Genomic DNA, 21,792 nt, shown 5'->3' with positions numbered 1-21,792 from the left:
AAAAGAGAAAAAGAAGAAAAGGATTTTCTTTTTTAACATCTTCCCGGCAAAGACCAACCACATTCTGAAACTTGCCAGTGAAATATATTCCAGTATAATATTTTAGTTGACTCTTGATGGTCATAGCTAATGTCTTTTTAGAAAGTTCTTGTTTTAAAAAAGTCACATTTCTTTAAGTTTGATTTTTAAAATAATATAAACAAATGTATTTGAGTTTTTAAGCTAGGCGAACAACCTCTATTTAGTCTCCAAATATTTATATCTCAGGCACTGTGATATAATGCTTAGAAAATAGTCATTGTCCTTTCTCAAGAATATCACTTCAAAGGTTTCCTCTGTACTACCTCATCAATTTCCCCATATCCAAGGGATTGTTCTCAGTTAGCATATAAATATGATCTTTTATTCCTAACTTAAAAAATTCTTTTTATGAACCTGTTTTCTCCACTGCTACAGTCTTATTCTCACTGCTACCTTTTGCAGCAAATCTCTAGAGTTGTCTGTCTATGATATCTCCAGTTCTGTCCCTTCTTCATCCTTGAATCCTCTTCATTCCACTTTTACTCACACCACTCCACCAAAACTACCCTTCCAAGTTGCTCAATCCAATGTTTAATTCTCAAAATTCATTTTTACTTGACCTGTTAGCGTAATTTGACACAGGTGATCACTCCCTCCTCTGTGATGCACTTTTATCATTTGCCATCTGGGATACTACATTCTTATCTCACTGGTTGCTCCTTCTCAGTCTTCTTTGCTGGTTTTTCCTTTTCTCCCACATCTTGATATTGGAGTGCCCCAGGCCTTAGGCTTTGGTCCGTTTTACTATTTATGTTCATTTTATAGCTAATCTTATCTATATGCCAATAACCCCCCAAAGTTATATCTTCTTCCCAAACTTTTCACCTAAACTTCAGATTCATAAATCTAACTGCCAAATTAATGATTTAACTGAATGCCTAATAGACATCTCGAGTTTAATAGGTTTGAAACTGAGCTCCTGAAGCAATGACACCCAGTAGCAGTGAGCCCAACTAGTGCTTATCTCTTGGTTTCTAAATACCATTTCCTGCTAAAAGGAGCCATGACTCCTTGGAGAACTGGCTGATTCCAGGCATGGGGCAGAGAAAGTACAAGATGAGCCTGGAGCATCTTGTGGTTCCATAAAAGAAGGAAGTGCTGAAAAAAAAAATGCAGTTATATCAAAAGAACACAGTAGCCAACCTGAAGGCCAATGGCCAAATCTGGGAAAATTCAGCATCAAAATAATGCTATTAATATGTTATAAGCTATAGTATAAAATAAATTAGCTATGAGTCCACACAAAAATAAATAAATAATTGAACAGATGAATGATGAGAAGGGACAGCTCGTCTAACAATAAAAGTAGAAGGAATAATGGAAATGGGAAATTACCTTTTGGCAAACAGTACAGTAATAATTGTTGCGTATGAGAATCATTAATGGATGCCAAAATGAGAGGGCAAATACATGCTGAAAAACAAGATACTTATATAATCTCAAACTTTCTCCCCACGAGACACTAAAAACAAAGGGAAAGTTATAATTTTACATTGGGGAGACCATATTTAAAGTACATCATCGATAATGAGACATATCAACAGCATGCGCCTCCTTGATCTAATGGACTGAGAGTGGCATGGTATCACTTCTGCAGTAGTATTGCCAAAAATTCATAACCATGACCACCTCAAATTGAGGGATATTTTACAAAATAACTCAGTACTCTTTAAAAATGTCAAGGTCATGACAAAGAAAGAAGGAGGAATCATCCTATTTTGGGACAGTTAATAGTATCATATCAATGTTAATTTTGTGGTTGATAATTAAACTTTGGTTATGTAAACTGTTATCTGAGGAAGCTGGGTAAAAGTTGCACATGAATTAATTGTAATATTTTTGAAACTTGAAAAAAGCCTGAAATTATATCAAAAAAATAAAAGGTAAAAAAATAAAAAATACCTCGAATACCTTATTTCCCCCTTAGCAATCTATTCCACCTCCATTAATGGCAATTTCCTTCTTCTTGTAGTATAAGCTGAAATCTTTGAAATCACCCTCTCCCTTTTTAAACTCATACCCTAATTCCAACCTACAGGAAATTCTATGAGTTGTATCCTAAAATATGTCCAGAATCTAACCACTTCTTATCATCTCTACTAAAACATTTCTAGTTTGGGATACCGTCATTGCTTGCTTGGGTTATCGCAATAGCTTTCTAACTGATCTCTTCGATCTACCCTTCCTCTCATGACCCTCTAATGGCTCCCATTTCTTTCAGAGTAAAAGCCAAAGTTCTGACTATGGCTCAGGGGCCATATATGATCTGGTTTTGTTCACTCTCTGACCTCCTTTCTTATCACTTGCTCATTCACTCCATTCCAGCCACTCTGATCTTCCTACTATCTCTTGAACATTCCAGGCATGCTCCTTGCTTACAGCCTTTTCACTGGTTGTTCCAATTCCTTGAATTTCCTCTTTCTTCCTCCACACATCCCTCGGCTAACCTCCTTATCTTTTTCAAGCCTTTGCTTAAAGATATTTTTTTTCAGTGCGCCTACTATGACCACCATCTTCACAAATTGAAAGCCTTCATTCTTGGTTCTCCTTAATCTGTTGCAAAATGTTGGCCATTTTTATTACCTTTGAACACAAAGTATAATTTTTATTTATATCTTATTTATTGTATATTGCCTACCTTTTACCTGCTGGCATATAAACTCTTAAGAGGTCAGAGATCTTGGTCTGTTTTTATTTTTATTTTTTATTTTTCCTTGAGCATTAATACAGTCCTTGGTATACTATACACTCAACAAATATATGACTGAAGGGCAGAGAAAATATGTCTCTTTTCCACAGATACTTATAAGCAATCAGGGAATTAGACAACAGATGCAAATTATTTGTCAAGAAGAGTTGTAAAAATAAGCTTAGCTATTTTGTTTACAAGTGAATGAAACCTACTCATATTAGCTTAAGGGATAAAAAGATGGTAGGGGGACATTTACTTGTTCACAAAACTGAACAACTCAGAAGTAAACCTAATACCGGGCATGCTGGATGTAAGGGGCTTACAGTTATCTTCAGAACTTGATTTCTCCCCTCATTGCTCAACTGTACTTTCTTCTGAAATGGCATGGGTCTTGGGCAGGTGTTCTACACATGGTAGCTATACTGGAAGCTCCAGCATAGATTCTCTGGGTTGAGCGAGAGCCCAGAATTCACTTTGGTGCAGCATGGGCTACCTGTGCTGTGGTAAAGAAATGTGGTGCTCTCATTGCTTTTGCCTGGGCTATAGACACAGTCCTCAAACCACTTATACTGAGAATGGGAGAAGGAAGAGATGAAATTAATTATAGAATTGAGCCAAGCCAATTTGTGCAAACTTTGAATAGACAGAATCGAATAAGCTGATACTGGAAGTATAGCACTCTGACCCCTAGTGGTTAGATTCCTTGGAGAAAAATTCAGCATTACTCTTAAGGCAACAGCATATTAATTAAATTCATATTACCTTTTTACATGGTCTTTTTAAAAGGTTATTTAAGAATATATGTGTCCTTCCCTACTATCTTCTACACTGAAGCTTTCACCTAGTTTGGGCAAATTTCCTTTCGACATAGTTCTCGTATCCCTTCTTTTTTCCCTGTCTCTACAGTCATCATCTTTCTTCCTGGCTTTATATTTAGACTAATGTGATAGTATCCTAACTTATTTCCTTATCTTCAATCCTCTATGAAAATCAACACCTTAAAAACCTTCCTAAAAACTGAAACTGCTTTAGTTGTATAGCGTCCAGCTGGGGAATTAACTCTGACAATTTATCGGATCCAATCAAAATCTAGCTTCAATTATTATGTGCCCCCTTACCCTTTTTGCTTGAGAAAATATAGTTATTTTTCTGTTACATGCAATGGGAAGCTAACATAAATAATAATATATTTGCATAATACATGTTGACCTGTTGAACTTTAAAAATCGAGAACACATATTACTTATATTTTTCTTATCTCTTATATGAGATTAATTCATTTTAAATTTCATTCTATTAAACTCCTCTAATAGTCTACACAGTACAATCCATGTATACGTATCATTATAAAGAGTGAATTAAGTGCATAATTTATTTCTCATAAAAAAGTTATTGGTTGGTACAAATTTATAAGCACACTGGCTAATTGCTCAGATCATAAGCAAAATCTAACATATGTGTTCCTAAAGTTTTACAATTTTCATATTTCATGCTTGCTTGATTAGCGGCTGAGATAGTAAGCAGTTTCTAACTTTATTATTGCCTACATTTCTCTTCAGTTTTCATTGTAAGGACTAGCATAAAAAATTGAGTCAATCATTCCAAAGGCTTATACATTTTATTATGCATTTCTCTTATCATTCTTTTTGTTTATCTCTAATTTTTTTCCTAATTGAATTTTTGCACTTAAATAAAAGTATACAGTTTCTTTCTTCTGTCTTCACACAGAGTTGTTTAAAAAAACTGAAGTCAGACTGTGTAAGCTTCAGTTTTCTCTTCTGTAAGAAGATAATAAGGTAATAATAGTACTTCTGATTTATCAGATTACTTAGAGGGTTATTGTGATGAAAAAATTTGATAATTCACATAGAAGGCTTAATGCAGTTACTGACACACATAAGTTCTCAAAAAACATTAGCTTTTACTTTTATTTTACAGCTTCATTTGCATTTTTAGTGTCCTTGGATATACCAATTGGTTTGTTTACCACCAAATATGTATCGTGGGCTGAAAAAGCAATAACGAGATGGTGTCTATTCTTGTGAAGTTTACAATCTAATTTGAGAGACAAAGAATAAAAGATAACAATTATAAACAAATGTGTATAAACATACAATGGGATATTATTTAGCCTTAAAAAGGAAGGAAATTCTGACAAGCTACAACATGGATGAACCTCAAAGACGCTATGCTAAGTGAAATAAGCCATTTTGAAAAGGACAAATATTGAACGATTCCATTTATACGAGATACCTAGAGTAATCAAATTCATACAGATGGAAACTAGAATAGTAGTTGTCAGAGGCTGGGGAAGGAACAAGGAAAGGTGAGTTAGTTAATGGGTACAGAATTCTAGTTTGGGAGATGAAAAGTTCTAGAGATGAATGGTTGTACAAAAAATATAAATGTACTCAATGCTACTAAATTGCACATTTAGAAATGATTAAAATGCCAATTTTAAGTATTTCTTACCACAATAAAAAAGATTTAAAATTTAATATTCATACAAAAATTAAAGTTCAATACTGCAATGTAACAGAAAAACCTATTCATTTTAAATCAAATGTCCTCTAAATTTTATTAATAAAATATATCGGCTTATTTTTTGAATAAATAATATAGTTTCATGGTTCAAAAATAAAAGGTACAAAATGATATACAGGAAAAAAGTAAATATTCCTTTAGCAACTCAGTTCCTTTTCCCAGAGACAACCCCATTACCTGTTACTTATATATCCTACCAGAGATACTGTCTTCCAATATCTATACTTACATACTTACTTACATACACTATGTTGCAACTTTCTTTTTCCATAAATATGTTTAACCAATCTCCTATTGAAGAGCCCAGGAGAGTTTCCATTTTTTTTTCAAGCAATGTTTCAAAGAATAATCTACACATATGTCTTTTGTGTAACTGTGAGCATTGTTGCAAGATAAATTCCTAGAGGGAGTGTCATTGGCTTTTCAGATGATTCAGACTGAAAGTACCCTCAGATTTCACTAAAGAGGAATTTGGTATTAGTTGCTTTATCTGAAAACTTGAAAACATTACTTGTATCATTTTCTTTGGCACCTATCAATCACCAAGTCTTGCTGATTGTATCCCCTCAGTATCTCTTCTGTCCTTCTTTCTCATTTCCCATTTTTTTACAGCCAACAAATCAATTTAGGCTTTTACTATTTCATGTCTGAAGTGTTGTCCTTGACCCATCCTTCTGAGAGAACAATCTGCTCACTTTCATTCTCCTAAATCAGCTAGGATTAGGTCTACTGTCTCTATTTTAGCAAACAAGGCTCATCTTAATCCGGTCCCTGGATTTTCCCTCTTCAGCCTTCTCTACCATCATCTAACATTACTCTTTTTGGTTTTATGATGTATAATAGTTTATACTTTCAGGCCTCCATGCATTTTGCTTTCATTGTCTTCTCAGCCTGGAATACCATTTCCCCTACTTCTTCTGTAGGAAGTCTTGACCTCTTCATGAAAGAAGAGGAAACTTCCCTTTGTGCTCCACAGGTCTGCATTCATCTTCCACGGGGATCATAATTCTCTGCTGAAACTATTTCCTTGAAGTAGGCTGAAATAGTGGTGGAAGTGGTCTTTTTCCTTTCTAGTTCTAGCATCCAGCACTGTGTTTGAGGTCATATGGTGTGCACTCAATAAAATGTCTTTAAATTTAACTAGATCTTGGAGAAAAGGAGTAGAGTCATTTGTTAATTCATATGTTTATTGAGTGGCTAAGTACAGGATTATGTGCTAGGCAGTGGGATTACAACCAAGAAAATAACCCAGGGCCTACTTTAGGTCTAGTGAAAGAGATAGGGCAACAAAAACATACAATTATCATTTACTGGGGTGAGAACTACAGTGGACCCTAGGTCACAGTTTAGATTCTTTTATGAATATGGATGAGAAAAACATGGCATTTTAATTAGAGGGAATTGCACTAAAAAACACATTTATGAAATAAGGGCATAGCTCCAAATCACTGTGAAACCCAGAGTCAGACATAAAGCTGATGATTTCTGATGTCCTGTTTATGGCCCATGGCCTCCACTTTTTAATGTGGAGATGCTCTTCTGTTGAACAGAACGCAGTGTCTTGGATAAAGACTAACAAAGTGAGATAACACATTTGTAAGACAGGTCTGAATCAGTATACACCATGAAAGTTTCTCTTTCTCTGTAAACTGCCTTACAGTTTAGCTGCTAAACTGCCTTCTAAGCATTCAAAAAGGCTTGCTTGGTGTTAAATGATCTATCTAAAGTCTAATCTACCAATTGTTCGTTCTCTATCCTTTTCTACTCTCTTCCCTAATATGACCTCTTTTTCACAAATTTGAGAAAGATAGTACTATGTACTGAAAAGGGCAGTTTTTTTGGGGGAGTTAGGTAGAACTGGATTCATTACAGAGAGCAGACACTATTATTAGAGTAATTCTGGGCAAGTACTTAAACTCCCAGTTTCCTCTTTTGTAAAATAAAATAAGTCGGGAGAAAATGTTTATGTAAAGCGCTTACCTTCACCCTATGTCTGACAAACAGTAAGAGCTCAGAAGTTAGGGGGGTATATAGTTCCTTTGTAATCAAAGGAAATGTAGGCGTAATCATTACTACTTTAAATTAAACCAGAATTTGCGCTTCAGCAATGATGCAATTTGACCTCTCCGGGCCACCGTCTTTGAGCATGCGTAGATGAACGTGGCGGGACGTATGTGTCATGGCGAGCTCCATCTGAAGTCTCTGCAGCTTCCGGAGAGCGGCGTGTTGATTCTCTCACTTTGGACAGGTTAGTTATTTCCTGAGTACTGGGTAAGGGTGGCGGGTGGATCCGTGTGGGGTAGAGTATGTCCGGAGCTCCTTTTATTGCGGAGTCGTGTTTCCCAGTTTTAGTCTTTTTCTGGCTGTTTGCCGGTTTGTTTCGCAGTTGAAAGGGGACTTGCCAGCTGGGATTGCCCTACAAAGAGGCTGGTAGCACTGCAAAAAGTGAAGACAGGGTCGTTGATCTCAGGTGCTGCAGGGCTGTAAGGAGTATTTAAGGGACTTCTTTCTTTATTGTCAAGTTTAACTTCATTGGTTTTCCCAGCTTTCTGCATTAGTGAATTCTTGGTACGAGAGTAGGCTTTCGCAGTTACCCAGCTTTCTCAGAGCTGTATCTCATTATGACTTTAAACTTAAGTTAGACCAGTAGGGGTCTTGTTTTTTTCACTTCTCGTTTACTCATAAAACCTCTTTCTGAATCTCGGGCGACAGGTATCTTTCGGGTGGAAGATGATCTGGATATTTGCTTCACTGCCTTATTCCTGTTTTGTAGTTGGTATTTCTTGAATCACGCAGACGTGATGTCGTGCTGGATAGTATTATCATGGCCAGACGCTGAATCTCATCAGTCATGGCAATTATGGCAGAGTCAGAACACCTGTTTTAATCAGTAAGCTTTGGGAAGTAGTATGGAATATCATTAACTTTGCTGTATAAAGAAGAGCAGTTTTTTTTATGGAGTCTAATCCCTTCTAGGTGGTTTTAAAGAGTCCTTACTGTGATTTTGTGAACTTACAGCAAGCTTGCTTTTTCTAATCAGTTTTTATTTTCCAGACTCATCTTTCAAGAGGATTTGAGACTAATTGCAGGTAATCAAGGTACTTATTTTAAACTTTTTATGTTCGAGTGATATATTATACATTATAATATGCAGAAAGCTTAAGTTCTTAGTAATTTTGCCACCATCATTGTATGGAAACACCATGATCTCCATATCACTAAGTCCAAGAAACATTTCATTCATTTTACTTACCTTTTCATCTGCATTGTGTAGCACTGACCATGTTTACTTTGATATGTTCTCTACCTCTGCCTTTTATGACCCGCTGATTTTCTCCTTCTCTGGTAGCTGCTTCTTGGTTTCTTTCTATAAAAGGCTAGTTCCTTCTATTTGGCAGTTAAATTTGGAGTTCCTCAAGGCTTGGTCCTGTATCCTTTCCACTTCTAACTCTGTTCTCTTTCTCTCAGAGTGCTCTAATCAATATTGTTGTCAACATTGTTATTCTCTGTGTCTTTTTGATTTTAGCCATCCTAGTGGGTGTGAAGTGGTTATCTTGTGGGTTTGATTTTGCTTTTCCCTAATAACTTACGATGTTGCCATCTTTTATGCAATTATTGGCCACTTGTATATCTTCTTTGGAGAAACGTCTATTCAGATATTTCGCCTATATTTTACACTAGGTTATTTGTCTTTCTGTTGTTGATTTGTATTTTTTCTGTATTCTGATACTAGACCTTTATCAGATATATAATTTGCAAGTCTTTTTTCTCTGTTTGCATGAGTTGTCTTTTTACTTTCTTGATAGTGTCCTCTGAAGCATAAATTTTTAAAATGTTGCTGAGGTCTAGGCCGTTTACTTGTTGCTTGTCCTTTTGGTGTTATGACTAAGAAACTAGTGCTTAATTTCACATCTTGAATATTTACAAATATGGTTTCTTATAAGAGTTATATTGCATTAGCTCTTAAATTTAGGTCTGTGATCCATTTTGAGTTAATTTTTAGCCTATGGCCATACCATCCTGAACACGCCCAATCTTGTCTGATTTCAGAAGCTAAGAATGGTTGGGCCTGGTTAGTACTTGGATGGGAGGTAATCTTTATATATGAAGTGTGGTAGGATTCCAACTTCGTTCTTTGTATGTGGGCTATTCGGTTATAGCATGATTAGTTTAAAAGACGACAGTTCTTTCTTTGTTGAATTTTCTTGGTACCCTTGTTGAAAATCAGCTAACTATGTAATGTATTTTTGACAAGCATTCTAGGTGATTTTTATGAAAGAATAACTCTAGGACAGTGATTCTCAAACTTGAGTGTACTTCAAAATCACCGTGAGGGTTTGTTAAAGATTACTGGGTTTTACTCAGAATATCTGATCCTGTAAGTCTCGAGTGGGGCCCGAGCCTTCATTCCTAACATGTTCTCCGGTGATTCTAATTGTGCTGGTTTGGGAACCAACCTGTGAAAACTGCTGGTGGTATTGATCTTTATTTCACAACTGTGGCTACACACATGAGAATTACTGGAAAGTTTTAAAATCTATTGATGCTCAATAGATAGATTGATTGAACTGTTCCGGGGCTTAGTTTGTAATTTTCAAAAGCTCATCACGTGAGTACAATAAACACTCAAGACTGAGAACATCTGCTGCAAGAGTAGTTCTCAGTCAAGGTGTTTATTGGAGTCAGCTGGGCAGGTTTTACATTCCCATCCCTACATTCTGCTCTTGGAGATTCTAATTCAGAATGGGACCTGGGTATTTGATTTATAAAAGCTCTCCTAATAAATCACTTGTGTAAGTTACCAGTACTCGAGGATATTGCATTCTCTCTTTGTCATTTTCAGTATCTCCCTTTCCACTAACTTTGTTTTTATTTCCTTAAAATCCTCTGGATTTCCTCTACTTTTGAGAAAATACTTGATATGATCCTGTTGTTCTATTTAACTTATTTTGCTTTCATTTTGTTCTCAAACTTCCATTTCCTCATTACTCATTTATTTAAAAATTCCCTCTGCTTGGTCGTTGGAAGTAAAAACTTTTATTAGTAGTGATAAATGAGGTCGTTCAGATGCTATGATGTGATTGATGCTGGGTTTAGAGATCTTTGCGTTATATTATCTTTGTCTCCCTCAAGTGAAATTCTACAAATGGAGTTGCTGGATCAAGGGATATGTATATTTTAAAGTTTGATACATATTGCCAGATTGCCCTCCAGAAAGGGTATGCCAGTTTTATCATGCTTTCAACGATGAGTGGGGTTTTTGTCAGTCTTTATTAGTGTGGTAGATGAAAAATAATTCATGTTTAAAATTGCAATTAGTGTGTTTGAATATTCTTTCCTATGCTTATTGGCTATTTGCATTTCAAGTGAGTTGCCTATGTTTCCTTTGCCCATTTTTTTTTGGAATGTGTTTATATCTTAGGGTCACATTAGACTTTTGGATTGTTTATGCTTTGCCAATGAGGTAGAGCCAGAGTGGGAGAGCTTGGTGTTGAGAGAAGGCATAGGTTCTAATTCTAGCTCTACCAGTGTACAAATGTTTTAGCTTCTGTGGGCTTCAGTTATGTGAAATAAGGGGCTAAGCAATGTTCCCTACTTTTCTGACTTTGTAATATTGTATGTCTCCTGCAGTGGGCCCCTTTCAACTCTCTTCTTCCATTCTAATTTCCTTCTCTTATTTATGTGATTCAATTTAAAGTTCTTCAGTAGCTCTTTAGTAACATCAAAGGCACTATCTGGTCTTAGCCTTTCTCACTTATCTTAATTATTTCATAGAATAATAATGATAGAAGAAACCTTAGGGGTTAGGTATTTACTTCAACTTTCCAGTGTAAGAATTTCTTCCTATGTTAGAGGGAGATTAGCTAAATTCAGCTTAAACAAGAATTTTGTGAATTTATTCAGTCAGTCAACAAATAGTGTGTGCCTGTTGTGTGCTACGCATTGTTTATGTGTAGGTGTAGATGTAATAGTGAAAAAGAGATGATGGCTTTGTCCTTGTGGGTCTTACACTGTAATGAGAAACACAGATGCAGTTAGATAGATGGTGTCAGGTAAGTAAGTGCTATGAAGAAAAATGATGTATAAAGCAGGGTTAGAGGTTAGTGAGAGTGTGCGCGTGTGCTTGGTCAGTGTGTGGTTATTTTAGACATGGTAGTTAGTAAAGGCCTCTCCAAGGAGGTGTCATTTGATTAGATAAGTAGGCAGCAAGCCATACAGATATCTTGGGGGTGACTTTCTATGCAGAGGAATAGCAATTGTGAAGTGAAGTCAGAAGCTAATTTGGCGTACTCAGAGAATATCTAACAGGTTAATACAATTGGTACATGCTGGGTAGTGTACAGTAAAAAATATTTATTGAGAACATGGAATGTGCTAGATGTAGTTCTAGGTGCCACCTGGGATAAAACAGTGAACAAAGCACATAAAAACCTTTACTCTCACAGAGTGTATTCTAGTAGAAAGAGTAGACAATAACATAATGAAACATCTTAAGCAGGTGATGAGTGCCGTGGTAAGAAAACAAGGTGGGGAATGAGGATAGGAAGTGTGGTATATTTGTTGAGGTGGGATTTGCTCAGAAAGGTCTCACTGGTGACATTTGGGCAAAGTCCTGAAGGGCTTGAAGGAATTCTAGGCAAGAATAACACCCTGACATGAGTGTGTACTTGGTAGATATGAACCGGTAAGGAAGCCCGTGTACCTGAGTAGAGTGAGGGGGAGGGTTAGATAGGTAAAAGGAAAGCTGATTATATATGTCCTTACAGATCTTTGTAGTGATTTTGGGTTTTTATTTTGAAGTGGAAGACAAGTTTTTTTTTTTTTTAAATTTATCTGTATTTGTAACAACTTTTTAAAGCAGAATGTGACTTAAGCACTACATTTTCATTCACAAAACTTACTCAAAGGGCTTTCAGCATAGGTAGGCTTATAATTTTGCTACGCTAAACAGTACTTTTTTTTTGGAAAACAAGCTCTATGGATGGTTACTCCCATCAAGTTGGTTCAATGTAACATACTAATTTCTTGAGATGAACTTAGGTTTTAAAGGGATCCCTGGCGTCTGTGCTGAAATGTCCTTTGGGAATTACGGGTAGAAATAGAGAGACTAACTGCCAATAATCTAAGCAAGAGTTGATGTTGGTTTGAACCAAGAATGTAACAGTGGACATGGTCAGAAACAGTCAGATTCTGAATATATTTTGAAGATTGAGCCAACAGGATTTTGTTGGATTGAGTTAGGGTAAAAGAAAGATGACTTGGGGATGAGTCCAGGATTTTGGCCTGAGCAGGTAGAAGGTTGGCATTGCCTTTAAATGAGATCAGAAAGTTATGGAAAGATATGGTATGGTGTTTGGTGGTTGTTTTTGGGGTAAGGTGGAGAGAGGATCAAGAGTTCTCTTTTTGACTTTTTAAGTTTGAAATAACTCATAGACATTTAAGCAGGGGTGTTGAATGGGCAGTTGGACATGAGAGTGAAATTCAGGGGAGGACTAGAGTTGGTTAAATAAGCATATAGTTGATATTTCAAGGACATGGGACCGGATGAGATCAAGGTATGTCTGTAACTAAATGTGATGTCCTGTAAATGAGCCATGGGACCATTCCAATGTTCAGAAGTTGGAGAGATGAGGAGGAAGAAGCAGAGGAGACTTGGGGAGTTGCTAATGTGGTAGAAGGAAAATTCAGAGTGTGGTGTCCTTGAAGCCAGTGAAGGCCAATAGTCAATAGTGTCAACTGCTGCATGTGGGGTCATATAAGATGACTGAGAACAGATCATTGTATATATTATTGGAAGTCACTGAAATCATGATGATAAAGTCTGGTGGAGTGGTGGGGTGAAAACTTGATTCATGAGAAAATATGAGGGGAAAATTTGATATTGAAGTATAGCTAGCTCAGGCATGATTCCATAGTGTAGTGGTTAGCACATCTGCTTTACACGCAGAAGGTCCTGGGTTTGTGTCCCAGTGGAGCCACAGTCTGTGGTCTATGGCCATGCCACCCTGAACAAGCCTGATGTCTGATCTTGGAAGCTAAGCCAGGTCGGGCCTGGTTAGTACTTGAATTGGAGACCACCTAGGAAGACCAGGTGCTATAGGCATAAACAATAATAATCATCATAATAAAAAGAAAGTATAGATAGCTCTTGCAAGGAGGTTTTCTTTAAAGGAGAGAAATATGATAGAGATAGTAAGTGGAGGCAGTGGGGTCAAGATAAGGTTTTTGTTTTTTAAATGGGAGAATTAATAGTATGTTTGTATCCAGATAGTAAGGATTCAGAAGGGAGATAATTAGTGATGATGCAGGAAAAGGGGGCATGACTGGAATTCTTTGCTTGAGTGGGTCAGAGTTGAAGGATTTTTCTTAGGTAGGTGGACAGTTACAGTGACAGTACATGGGCAAAGAACCATTTCCTGGTAAATGAAGGAAATCATCCACCTGTGCAGAGTGTGGGATGGGTTCTGTGACTGGCTTCATTCAAGCTTTCTGCTTTCAGTACCATCTTTAGCCTCATTAAGAGGAGAAATGTGGGACATAAATTTTCAGAAAATTCCTAAGATAAATAAGTTTGTTTCTTACTGCAGTTCATAGTCTTTGCTCTACTAATGTGTACTGGGAATCTGTAAGGAGGCAGAATTTTCTAAATATATTTGAGCACAGAACTATTTTTTCACCGATAGTTAATTTCTCAAATAAATAGAACCAATTTGAGAAAGATCTAGTTTATTTCACCTTACCTAGTTTGCTGAGTTGTTCAGGAGTCTTGTTTGCAAGAGAGAAAATCTAACTCAAATTAATTTAAGCCACAGAAGAAATTTATTGGCCCACATGATTGGGCAGGGTGGGGCAGCATCTGGGTTCAGGCATTAGTTGGATCCACGTGCTCAGATAATGTCATATATGGCTCTTTATGTCTCTACCTTTTACTAGGTTTCATTCTTTAGGTATGCTTCTGCACCGTGACTGGCAGATGATCTCCAGCATTCTCAAGTTGACATCCTCCCAACATAACCACTTCAGTGAAAAGAGAAGCCATCTCTTCTGTTAGCTTTGGCATAGAAGTCCTTGTGATGATTCTGATTGACTGGGCTTGTCATATCCAACCCACACACTAATCATTGTGGCCAGGAAGATGGGTTGCTCTGGCAGGCCTGGCTCATGTGCCCCATTCCTGTGTCTAGGGAAGGAGGAGGGCCGTGATGGATAGTTCCACAGTGCCCATGTTGTATGCATGTTAACTATAAGCCAGATCTTGATTGATTGCCATTGGGTTATTTCTTATGTTTTGCTCTTACTAAGAATGTAAAGCTTGCTGAAAATTGAACAGAGGTTTGTCCAATTTACAGGGCATAATCTGTCATAGTTGTAAAGAGTACATTACAGTAAAAGGTACAAAATGAATCTGCCTGGAAGCCATTGTTAGTCCAAAGTTGTTAATAGAAAAATGGGAATCTGGCATTTGAAAAGGAAAATTGATTAGAAAGGCTTGAGACCGGATGACAGTATAGGATTCTTAACACAGATGAGGAACAGTGGTCACTCAGTGTTCATACACTAGGCAGTGGGGTACCATACAGCATGAGGGCTTGGGCTAATCTGACCTGGAATCCTTGTTGCGCAGCTTTGGGTAAATTAGTGTCTCTGTTTCAGATTGCACTTTAAAGTGAGGCTAATAATACCACCTGCCTCAGGGAGTTGCTGTGAATGGTTAACGGGATGACTCTCTGAGCACTTGCTTCTTGTTTGAACGTAGTATTAATAGTACCTACCAGTAAGTGTACTCATGTCTGTTTTCTTTTTCTTTCTTCAGAAAGTTTTTTTTCTTTCAGTATCTTATTTTAACATAATTGTAGATTCATTTACATTTATAAAAGTTATGTAAAGATGCTGTACACTTTACCAGTCTTACAAAACTGTAATACAGAATCACAACCTGGATATTGACATTGATATAATCAGGATATAGGAACATTTCCATCACCACAAAGATCTCTCATGTTGTCCTTTTATAGTCATGTTTACTTTCCTCTCACTCATCCTCTCCTTCAATCTGGGCAACTACTATTCTGTTCTCCATTTCTATAATTTTGTTATTTTAATCTCAAGTGTGTTATATAAATGTAATCATACAGTATGTTACCTTTTGGGTTTGGGTGTATTTACTCTTCACAATTCTCTGGAGATTCATCCAGGTTGTTGCATGTATCAATACATTATTTCTAATTGCTGAGTAGTAATCTATGGTATGGATGAATCACAGTTTGTTTAATCATTCGACCCATTGAGGGCATCTGGGTTATTTCCAGGTTTTGGCTATTACAAAGAAAGCTGCTATAAACATTTGTGTTCGGGTTTTTCTGTGATTATAAGTCTTTATTTTTCTTGGATAATCTCCCCTTTCCCCCCCCTCCTCAAAATACACTTGCCAGGCTGCATTATAATTGCATGAGTAGTTTTTTTAAAGAAAATGCCAAACTTTTCCAGAGCACCTATACTATTTTATATTCCTACCAGGACTGTGTGAGTGATTCATTTATTCTGCATCCCTGCCAGCATTTAATGTTTTCACTATTTTTTAATTTTATCCATTCTGATAGTGGTATGGTATTTCATTATAGTTTTAGTTTGTATTTCTCTGATGGCTAATAATGTTGAATATCCTTTCATGTGTTTATTTGTCCTCTGTATATCCTCTTAGGTGGAATGTCTTTTTATGTCCTTTGTCTATTTTCTAATTAGATTGTGCTTTTAAATACTGTGTTTTGAGTTGTACATACTGCTCCTTTGTCAGATATGTGGTTTGCAAATGTTTATTCTGTATCTTGACTTTTCATTGTCTCAAAAGGGTCTTTTGCAGAAGATAAATTTTTAAATTTTTATGATTTCTGGATTGAATAATTTTTCTTTTTATGAATTGTGGCTTTGGTGTCAACATCTAAGTACTCTTCACCTAGCTTTGGGTCCAGAAGATTTTCTCTTATGAATTTTTCTAAACGTTTATAGTTTTATACTTTACATTTAAGTCTATGATATAGTTTGAATTTTGTCTTTTTTTTTTTTTGGTCTATAAGTGTTTAATTGCTCTAGTACTAATTGTTGAAAAGGCTCTTTCCTCCTTCATTCAATTGCTTTTGCACTTTTGTGAAAAATCATATTTGTGTGGGTCTATTTCCAGATTCTCTGTTCTGTTTTGTCAATCTATGTTTCTGTTCTACCAATACTATACAGTCTTGATTACTGTAGCTATACAATATGTTTTAAAATGGGGCAGGCCAATTCCTTCCACTTTATTCTTTTTTTTTTTTTAACAGTTGTTTTAAATATATTAATTTCTTTACCTTTCCATATACATTTTAGAACAATCTCACTCTACAAAAAAGCTTCACTGACACTGCAGGGTGGGAGTATGGCTTCATTACCTGTCGTTTGTTTGGTTTTAAAATACAGAGTCCCTACTTGGCTTTCTCTGGTCCTACCCTGGTGAGGTGTGTTGGGACACCTTATTGTAGCTTTGTAAGGGAGCAATCAGGTCTCCCCACTTGGCCTTTGTAGCTCATCTGGAGGTGGGACCATGGTTTTGTGTTTTGTGGGGGTTTTTTTTTTTAGTAGAATGATTATTGTCTAAAAGTTTTCTGTCTTGCTACTTTTCTGGTTCTTTGACAAGAAAACAGGCTTTAGTTGGAGGCTTTTATTACTTGCATCTGTTGTCACTTCTGGGTCGCTGGCTTCTTTAGTCCCAAGTCTGGGATATAGGAGGCAAAAGAAACCCCCGCCAGTGAATGCACCATTGCATTGTTCCTTTGATTCCAATGTCTCTAGTCTATCTGCCATCTTCTCTCTGCCTTTCAAAGACTTATGTTTATTTTATTTATAATATCCAGAGTTTTAGTTGTACTTAGCAGAAGGGATAGGGAAAATTATGTCTATTCTGTCTTCCTGGAAATTGTGTCTATATTTTCTTAATTACAAAAATTTTGAACATTCAAGAAAGTAGAATAGGATATGAGCACCAACATTTCTATTTTCTAGATTTAAGAGTTGTAAATGTTTTCCCATATGTCTTAATCTCATGTTTGTTTTAGTAAATTAAAGACATAATGACATTTCACCTCCAAATATCAATGTGCATCTCTAAAAAATAAAATGTTTTATAATATATAAAAATAATGTATTTAGTATCAAAAAATAAGATTTTTAAACATAAACATGATACTTTATATCTAATGATTTATAGCAATATCCTGATATTAACGATACCAAGTTCACCTTCTGGTTTCCCTGGTTGTTCCCAAAATTTGTAGGATCTAAAAAAGAGCATGAATTGGGTTTAATTGTTAGCCTTTTAAGTCTCCTTTGATCTTGAACAGTTCCTCTCCTGCTTTTTTCTTCATGATATTGATTCGTTGAAGACATAGTTCCTTCATTTGAACCTTGGAATGTCCCACTATCAATAGGATTTGTCTGATTGTTTTCTTGTGTTTCTTTATCTCTGCATTTTCTGTAAACTTGAAGTTGAATCTAAAGGCTTTATTGGATTCAAGTTCAGGAAGGATATTTAATAAGTGATGCTTTGTTAAACAGATTTTCTGAGGGACTCATATCATTTATAACCTTTTTATGTGATGAAGAAGATGCTTTCTGCATCCTGTGGTACACTACTGGATGACATAGAAGATATCGTGTCACAGGAAGATTCAAAGCCACAAGATAGACATTTTGCAAGAAAGCACGTTGTTCCAAAGGTGCGAAGGCGACATACACCAAAATATTTGCAAGATGAAAACAGTCCACCAAGTGATAGGTAAGCTATTTTTTTGAAATTATATTTGGTACTACTGGTCTCTGTGATATGTAAAATAGCTCTTTAAAAAACCTCTGAAATTTTGAGATGAAATATGTAGATTTATTTTTTTATTTGAATGTTTTTAATTTAGTGAAGTAATTGGTTAACGAAGTGTCAAATCACATGTTCCTTGAAGGCAAGGCCTACGACAGTATTTGGTATAAAGATAGTACTCCCTACCTCCCCATCTCTTTGATGTTACTGTAGTTAGTTTGCAATTTTTGTGACTTCCAAATTAAATCTTTTTTAACTGGAATTCGTGGTTCTTATGAAACAGTAGTGGTTGAGGCATTTAATTTTTCTTAGCAAATTTATAAATACTTATGCATCAGTTAAAGGCATTGGGCACAAATAAATTATTGTGCTGTTTATTATGTTAGGTCTCTAGAGAAATTCTAATATGGCCTAGCCAGAAATGATTATGCCGTTGTATAGTTTTAATATGTCTACATTTATTTATCTAGTAAATTGTTGAACGTTTTAATATACTTGATTTTGTTTGGAATATTAAGCTTTTAAAAGCTATGAACTTAAAATTTGCTTATATTTTGTTTATCAAATTTGTCCTGAACATGTCCTTAAGATAATTTCTGTTTAATTATAAATTATCAGGGCAATCTAAGTTTTTCCTTCCTAAAATGATTATATTTTTACAACTCTATATATGAAGTACTTTTATTAATGCCATAGGGTGACAGTTTTTCCATTTTGATTCAGTTATTTACTTCAGTAAGTTATAAAATAAAATTGTAGGTAGTATATCATCTCTTTATGAGCAGATAGACGTATTTACTTTTTCTTTCATTTGCTGTTGTTACTGGATCCATTTTCTCTGCTGTTATATGTACCTTTTAAAGAATTGAACTTAGCAGTACATTAGTAGTACTGAATTGGTATTTCTCTAAAATCCAATTTAGAGATAAAGATTTTTTTATATAGAGAGCTTTACCTTAGAAGTCTGTGGTTGTTTTCTTTTGATTTTAGACTTGGCATAACAACAGATTATGGATTAACTTGGTGCATTTAATGAATGGTTTGTGAATGGGTTGCAGTGAGTGTATTTTTTTTTTTTTTGCATAATTTGCCTATCAATCATCTAGTACTTTTTTTGAAATCCCTTAATGAAACTTACTTTTTACAATTTTTTTATTGATTGTTTAATAGCACTATTCCAGGCATACAGAAAATTTGGATACGAACATGGGGTTGTTCTCATAATAATTCTGATGGAGAATATATGGCTGGACAACTAGCTGCCTTTGGATATAAAATTACAGGTAATTAGATTTGTAATGTATTTATTGAGCTAAGTTTTTTAGAGATATATGTTACAGCTTCAGCAATTCAAGAGTATTTTAAGGCAAAACAAAAAGCTATTATACATTGCCTATGTAACTATGGATATCATATTAAAAAAACTTTTGAAATACTTTGAGTTACAAAAAAGTAGTAAAATTACAGAGTTTGCATATGATCTTTACCCACCTCCCTTAATATTAACATCTTACATAGTTATAGTATAATTAACAAACTAGTAAATTAACATTAATGCAACAGTGTTATCTAAACTACAGATCTTATTTGAATTTTGCCATTTTTCCCATTTAGGTTCTTTTTCTGTTTCAGGATCCAATCTAGGATCTCACCTTGCATTTATTTGTAATATCTCCTTAGTCTCCTTCAATCTGTGACAATGTCTCAGTGTTTTCTTGTCTTTTATGACCTTGAACTGCTGAAGAAAACTGATTAGTTATTTTGTAGAATGGCCCTCAACTTGGGTTTGTCTGATGTTTTCTCATGATTAGAATAAGGTTATGTATGTGTTTTTGGCAAGAAGAGCACAGAAATGATACTATAGCCTTCTCAGAGCCTCATATCAGGGGTTTCTTGATGTCAGGATGTCTTATTACTAGTGCACTAACCCTTGTATGCCAGATTTCTCTACACTGAAGTTAATATTTTTCTCATTGTAATGAATAAATATCCTGTTTCTCCTCAACCTTTTTGTCTACTAATTTTAGTATCTCTCATTGGATCCTGTCTGCAACAGTTACTACTGCATTGTTTGCTTAGTGGTCATTTTCTATTTTGTTGTTTCTTCCACATTTATTAATTAGAATTCTTGTGTAAGGAAGAGCTATCCTTTCTTCCTCATTGACTTATTTATATCAGTATGGACTCATGAATATTTTTTTCTATGGGTTGTAGTTTGATAATATTATTTATTCTGCTGCTCATTGTTCTAATCATGGCCATGGGACCTCATTCAGTCTGGCTCCTGTGTCTTCTCAATATGCCCCCATTCTTTTTTGAGTATTTCCTTACTTTCTGGCACCACAAGATATTCTAGTCTTATATTTTCCTTTCCCCAGCCTTGGAAGGAACACTTTCCAGGGAGCCCTGATTGCCTTCATTAGAAGAATGATGTTTAGAATCAGATCAGAGATCTGGACACTGGGTAATTCCCATTGCCATTGTGAAGTGTTGGTGCTTCCAGGTGATCTCAGTGGACTGAGCTAGGAAATAAGTATATTAATGGGCACATACACACATTTATGTTTGTTACTATATCTAGCTGTATGTATATTAAATGGCACCATAATTTGAATGCTTTGTGACAGTGCTTCATTTATGTTATCTTGCTTCTAGTTCTAGTGTTCTAGTGTTAGGAGAAAACATTGGCATCACTGCCATTACGAGAGAGAGTGGAGAGATTGTGTCTTACCTTAAATGGCACAGGCAGCGAATTCTCTGTCACTCCAAAATACTGCTCTTAACCACTATTCTATAGCTTGACATTGCCTGTGTATGTGTAATGGGCAAGTCCTAGCTTCAAGATAGCGTATGAGAATTGGAAACATACTCTATAGTATTGATTTTCTTCAGCAGCTAAATGATCATATGTCATTAACTATGTGTTTTTGATAACTTATTTTTTAGACAGCAAAATCATGGTTAATACTTTTGTTCTTTAGGTAAAAATACTCAAAATATGCACATCTCTATTCATTAGGAATTTTTGGCATACTTTACCTTGGCTTTGCCTTAACACATTCTGATGGTGCAGTTAGAGTATTAAGAAAACAGAGATGACTTTCCTAGGTGCTGTTAGTTATTTAACACTTTTTAATTTAAATTTTAGACCATTAGCAGTTTGTGTTTGGTATTATAACAGTACTCATCTATGTAAAATAACAGTTCTGTTGTGTTTACACAAGAATATTATATACACTTTTTTTATGTACTTTTGGCTTCCTATTTGGAAAAGTAGAAGGGGAGAATTAAGGAAGCATTCCCTTGAATATGAAATTAATTTATCTTATCAATGTAGTATATTTTAGATACATGTATTATATATGTTTATATTAATTTTATATGCTGTCGATTGTCCCCAGTTTATTAATTTATTAATTTATTTTTTTGTGTGCCATTGGTTAATGAAATCTAGTGTTTCAGGTGTGCAATTTAACAGTAAGGCATATATATATTGCATTGTGTGTTCACTGTGCGGTTAGATTTCTTTATTTGACCCCTTTTATTGCACCCCCCATTCCCACACTGGTAACCACTAATCCGTTGTCCATGTCCATGAGTCTCTGTCCTGCTTGTTTGTTGCTTTTAGGTTTAT

At 35.5% G+C, this 21,792-nt stretch overlaps 1 protein-coding gene across 3 annotated transcripts in view; it reads left to right on the top strand.

Moving 5' to 3' along the window:
• Positions 1-7,479: 7,479 nt before the first annotated feature.
• CDKAL1 (CDK5 regulatory subunit associated protein 1 like 1) overlaps positions 7,480-21,792 on the top strand; it is a 626,461-nt gene continuing 612,148 nt past the window's right edge. For 2 of the 3 annotated variants that reach the window (XM_036229008.1, XM_036229004.1), the window contains exons 1-4: positions 7,496-7,565; positions 8,372-8,415; positions 17,903-18,122; positions 19,329-19,441. In XM_036229008.1, the coding sequence (XP_036084901.1) occupies positions 17,944-18,122; positions 19,329-19,441 (292 nt within the window). In that variant the 5' untranslated portion in view covers positions 7,496-7,565; positions 8,372-8,415; positions 17,903-17,943. Of the gene's footprint in view, positions 7,566-8,371; positions 8,416-17,902; positions 18,123-19,328; positions 19,442-21,792 lie in introns of all 3 variants that reach the window. The other variant, XM_036229005.1, reaches the window with a different exon arrangement.

This window comes from Rousettus aegyptiacus, unplaced genomic scaffold (assembly GCF_014176215.1).
Source record: "Rousettus aegyptiacus isolate mRouAeg1 unplaced genomic scaffold, mRouAeg1.p scaffold_m13_p_1, whole genome shotgun sequence".
NCBI classification, from domain to species: domain Eukaryota; kingdom Metazoa; phylum Chordata; class Mammalia; order Chiroptera; family Pteropodidae; genus Rousettus; species Rousettus aegyptiacus.
This window is presented reverse-complemented; position numbering and strand designations above follow the sequence as displayed.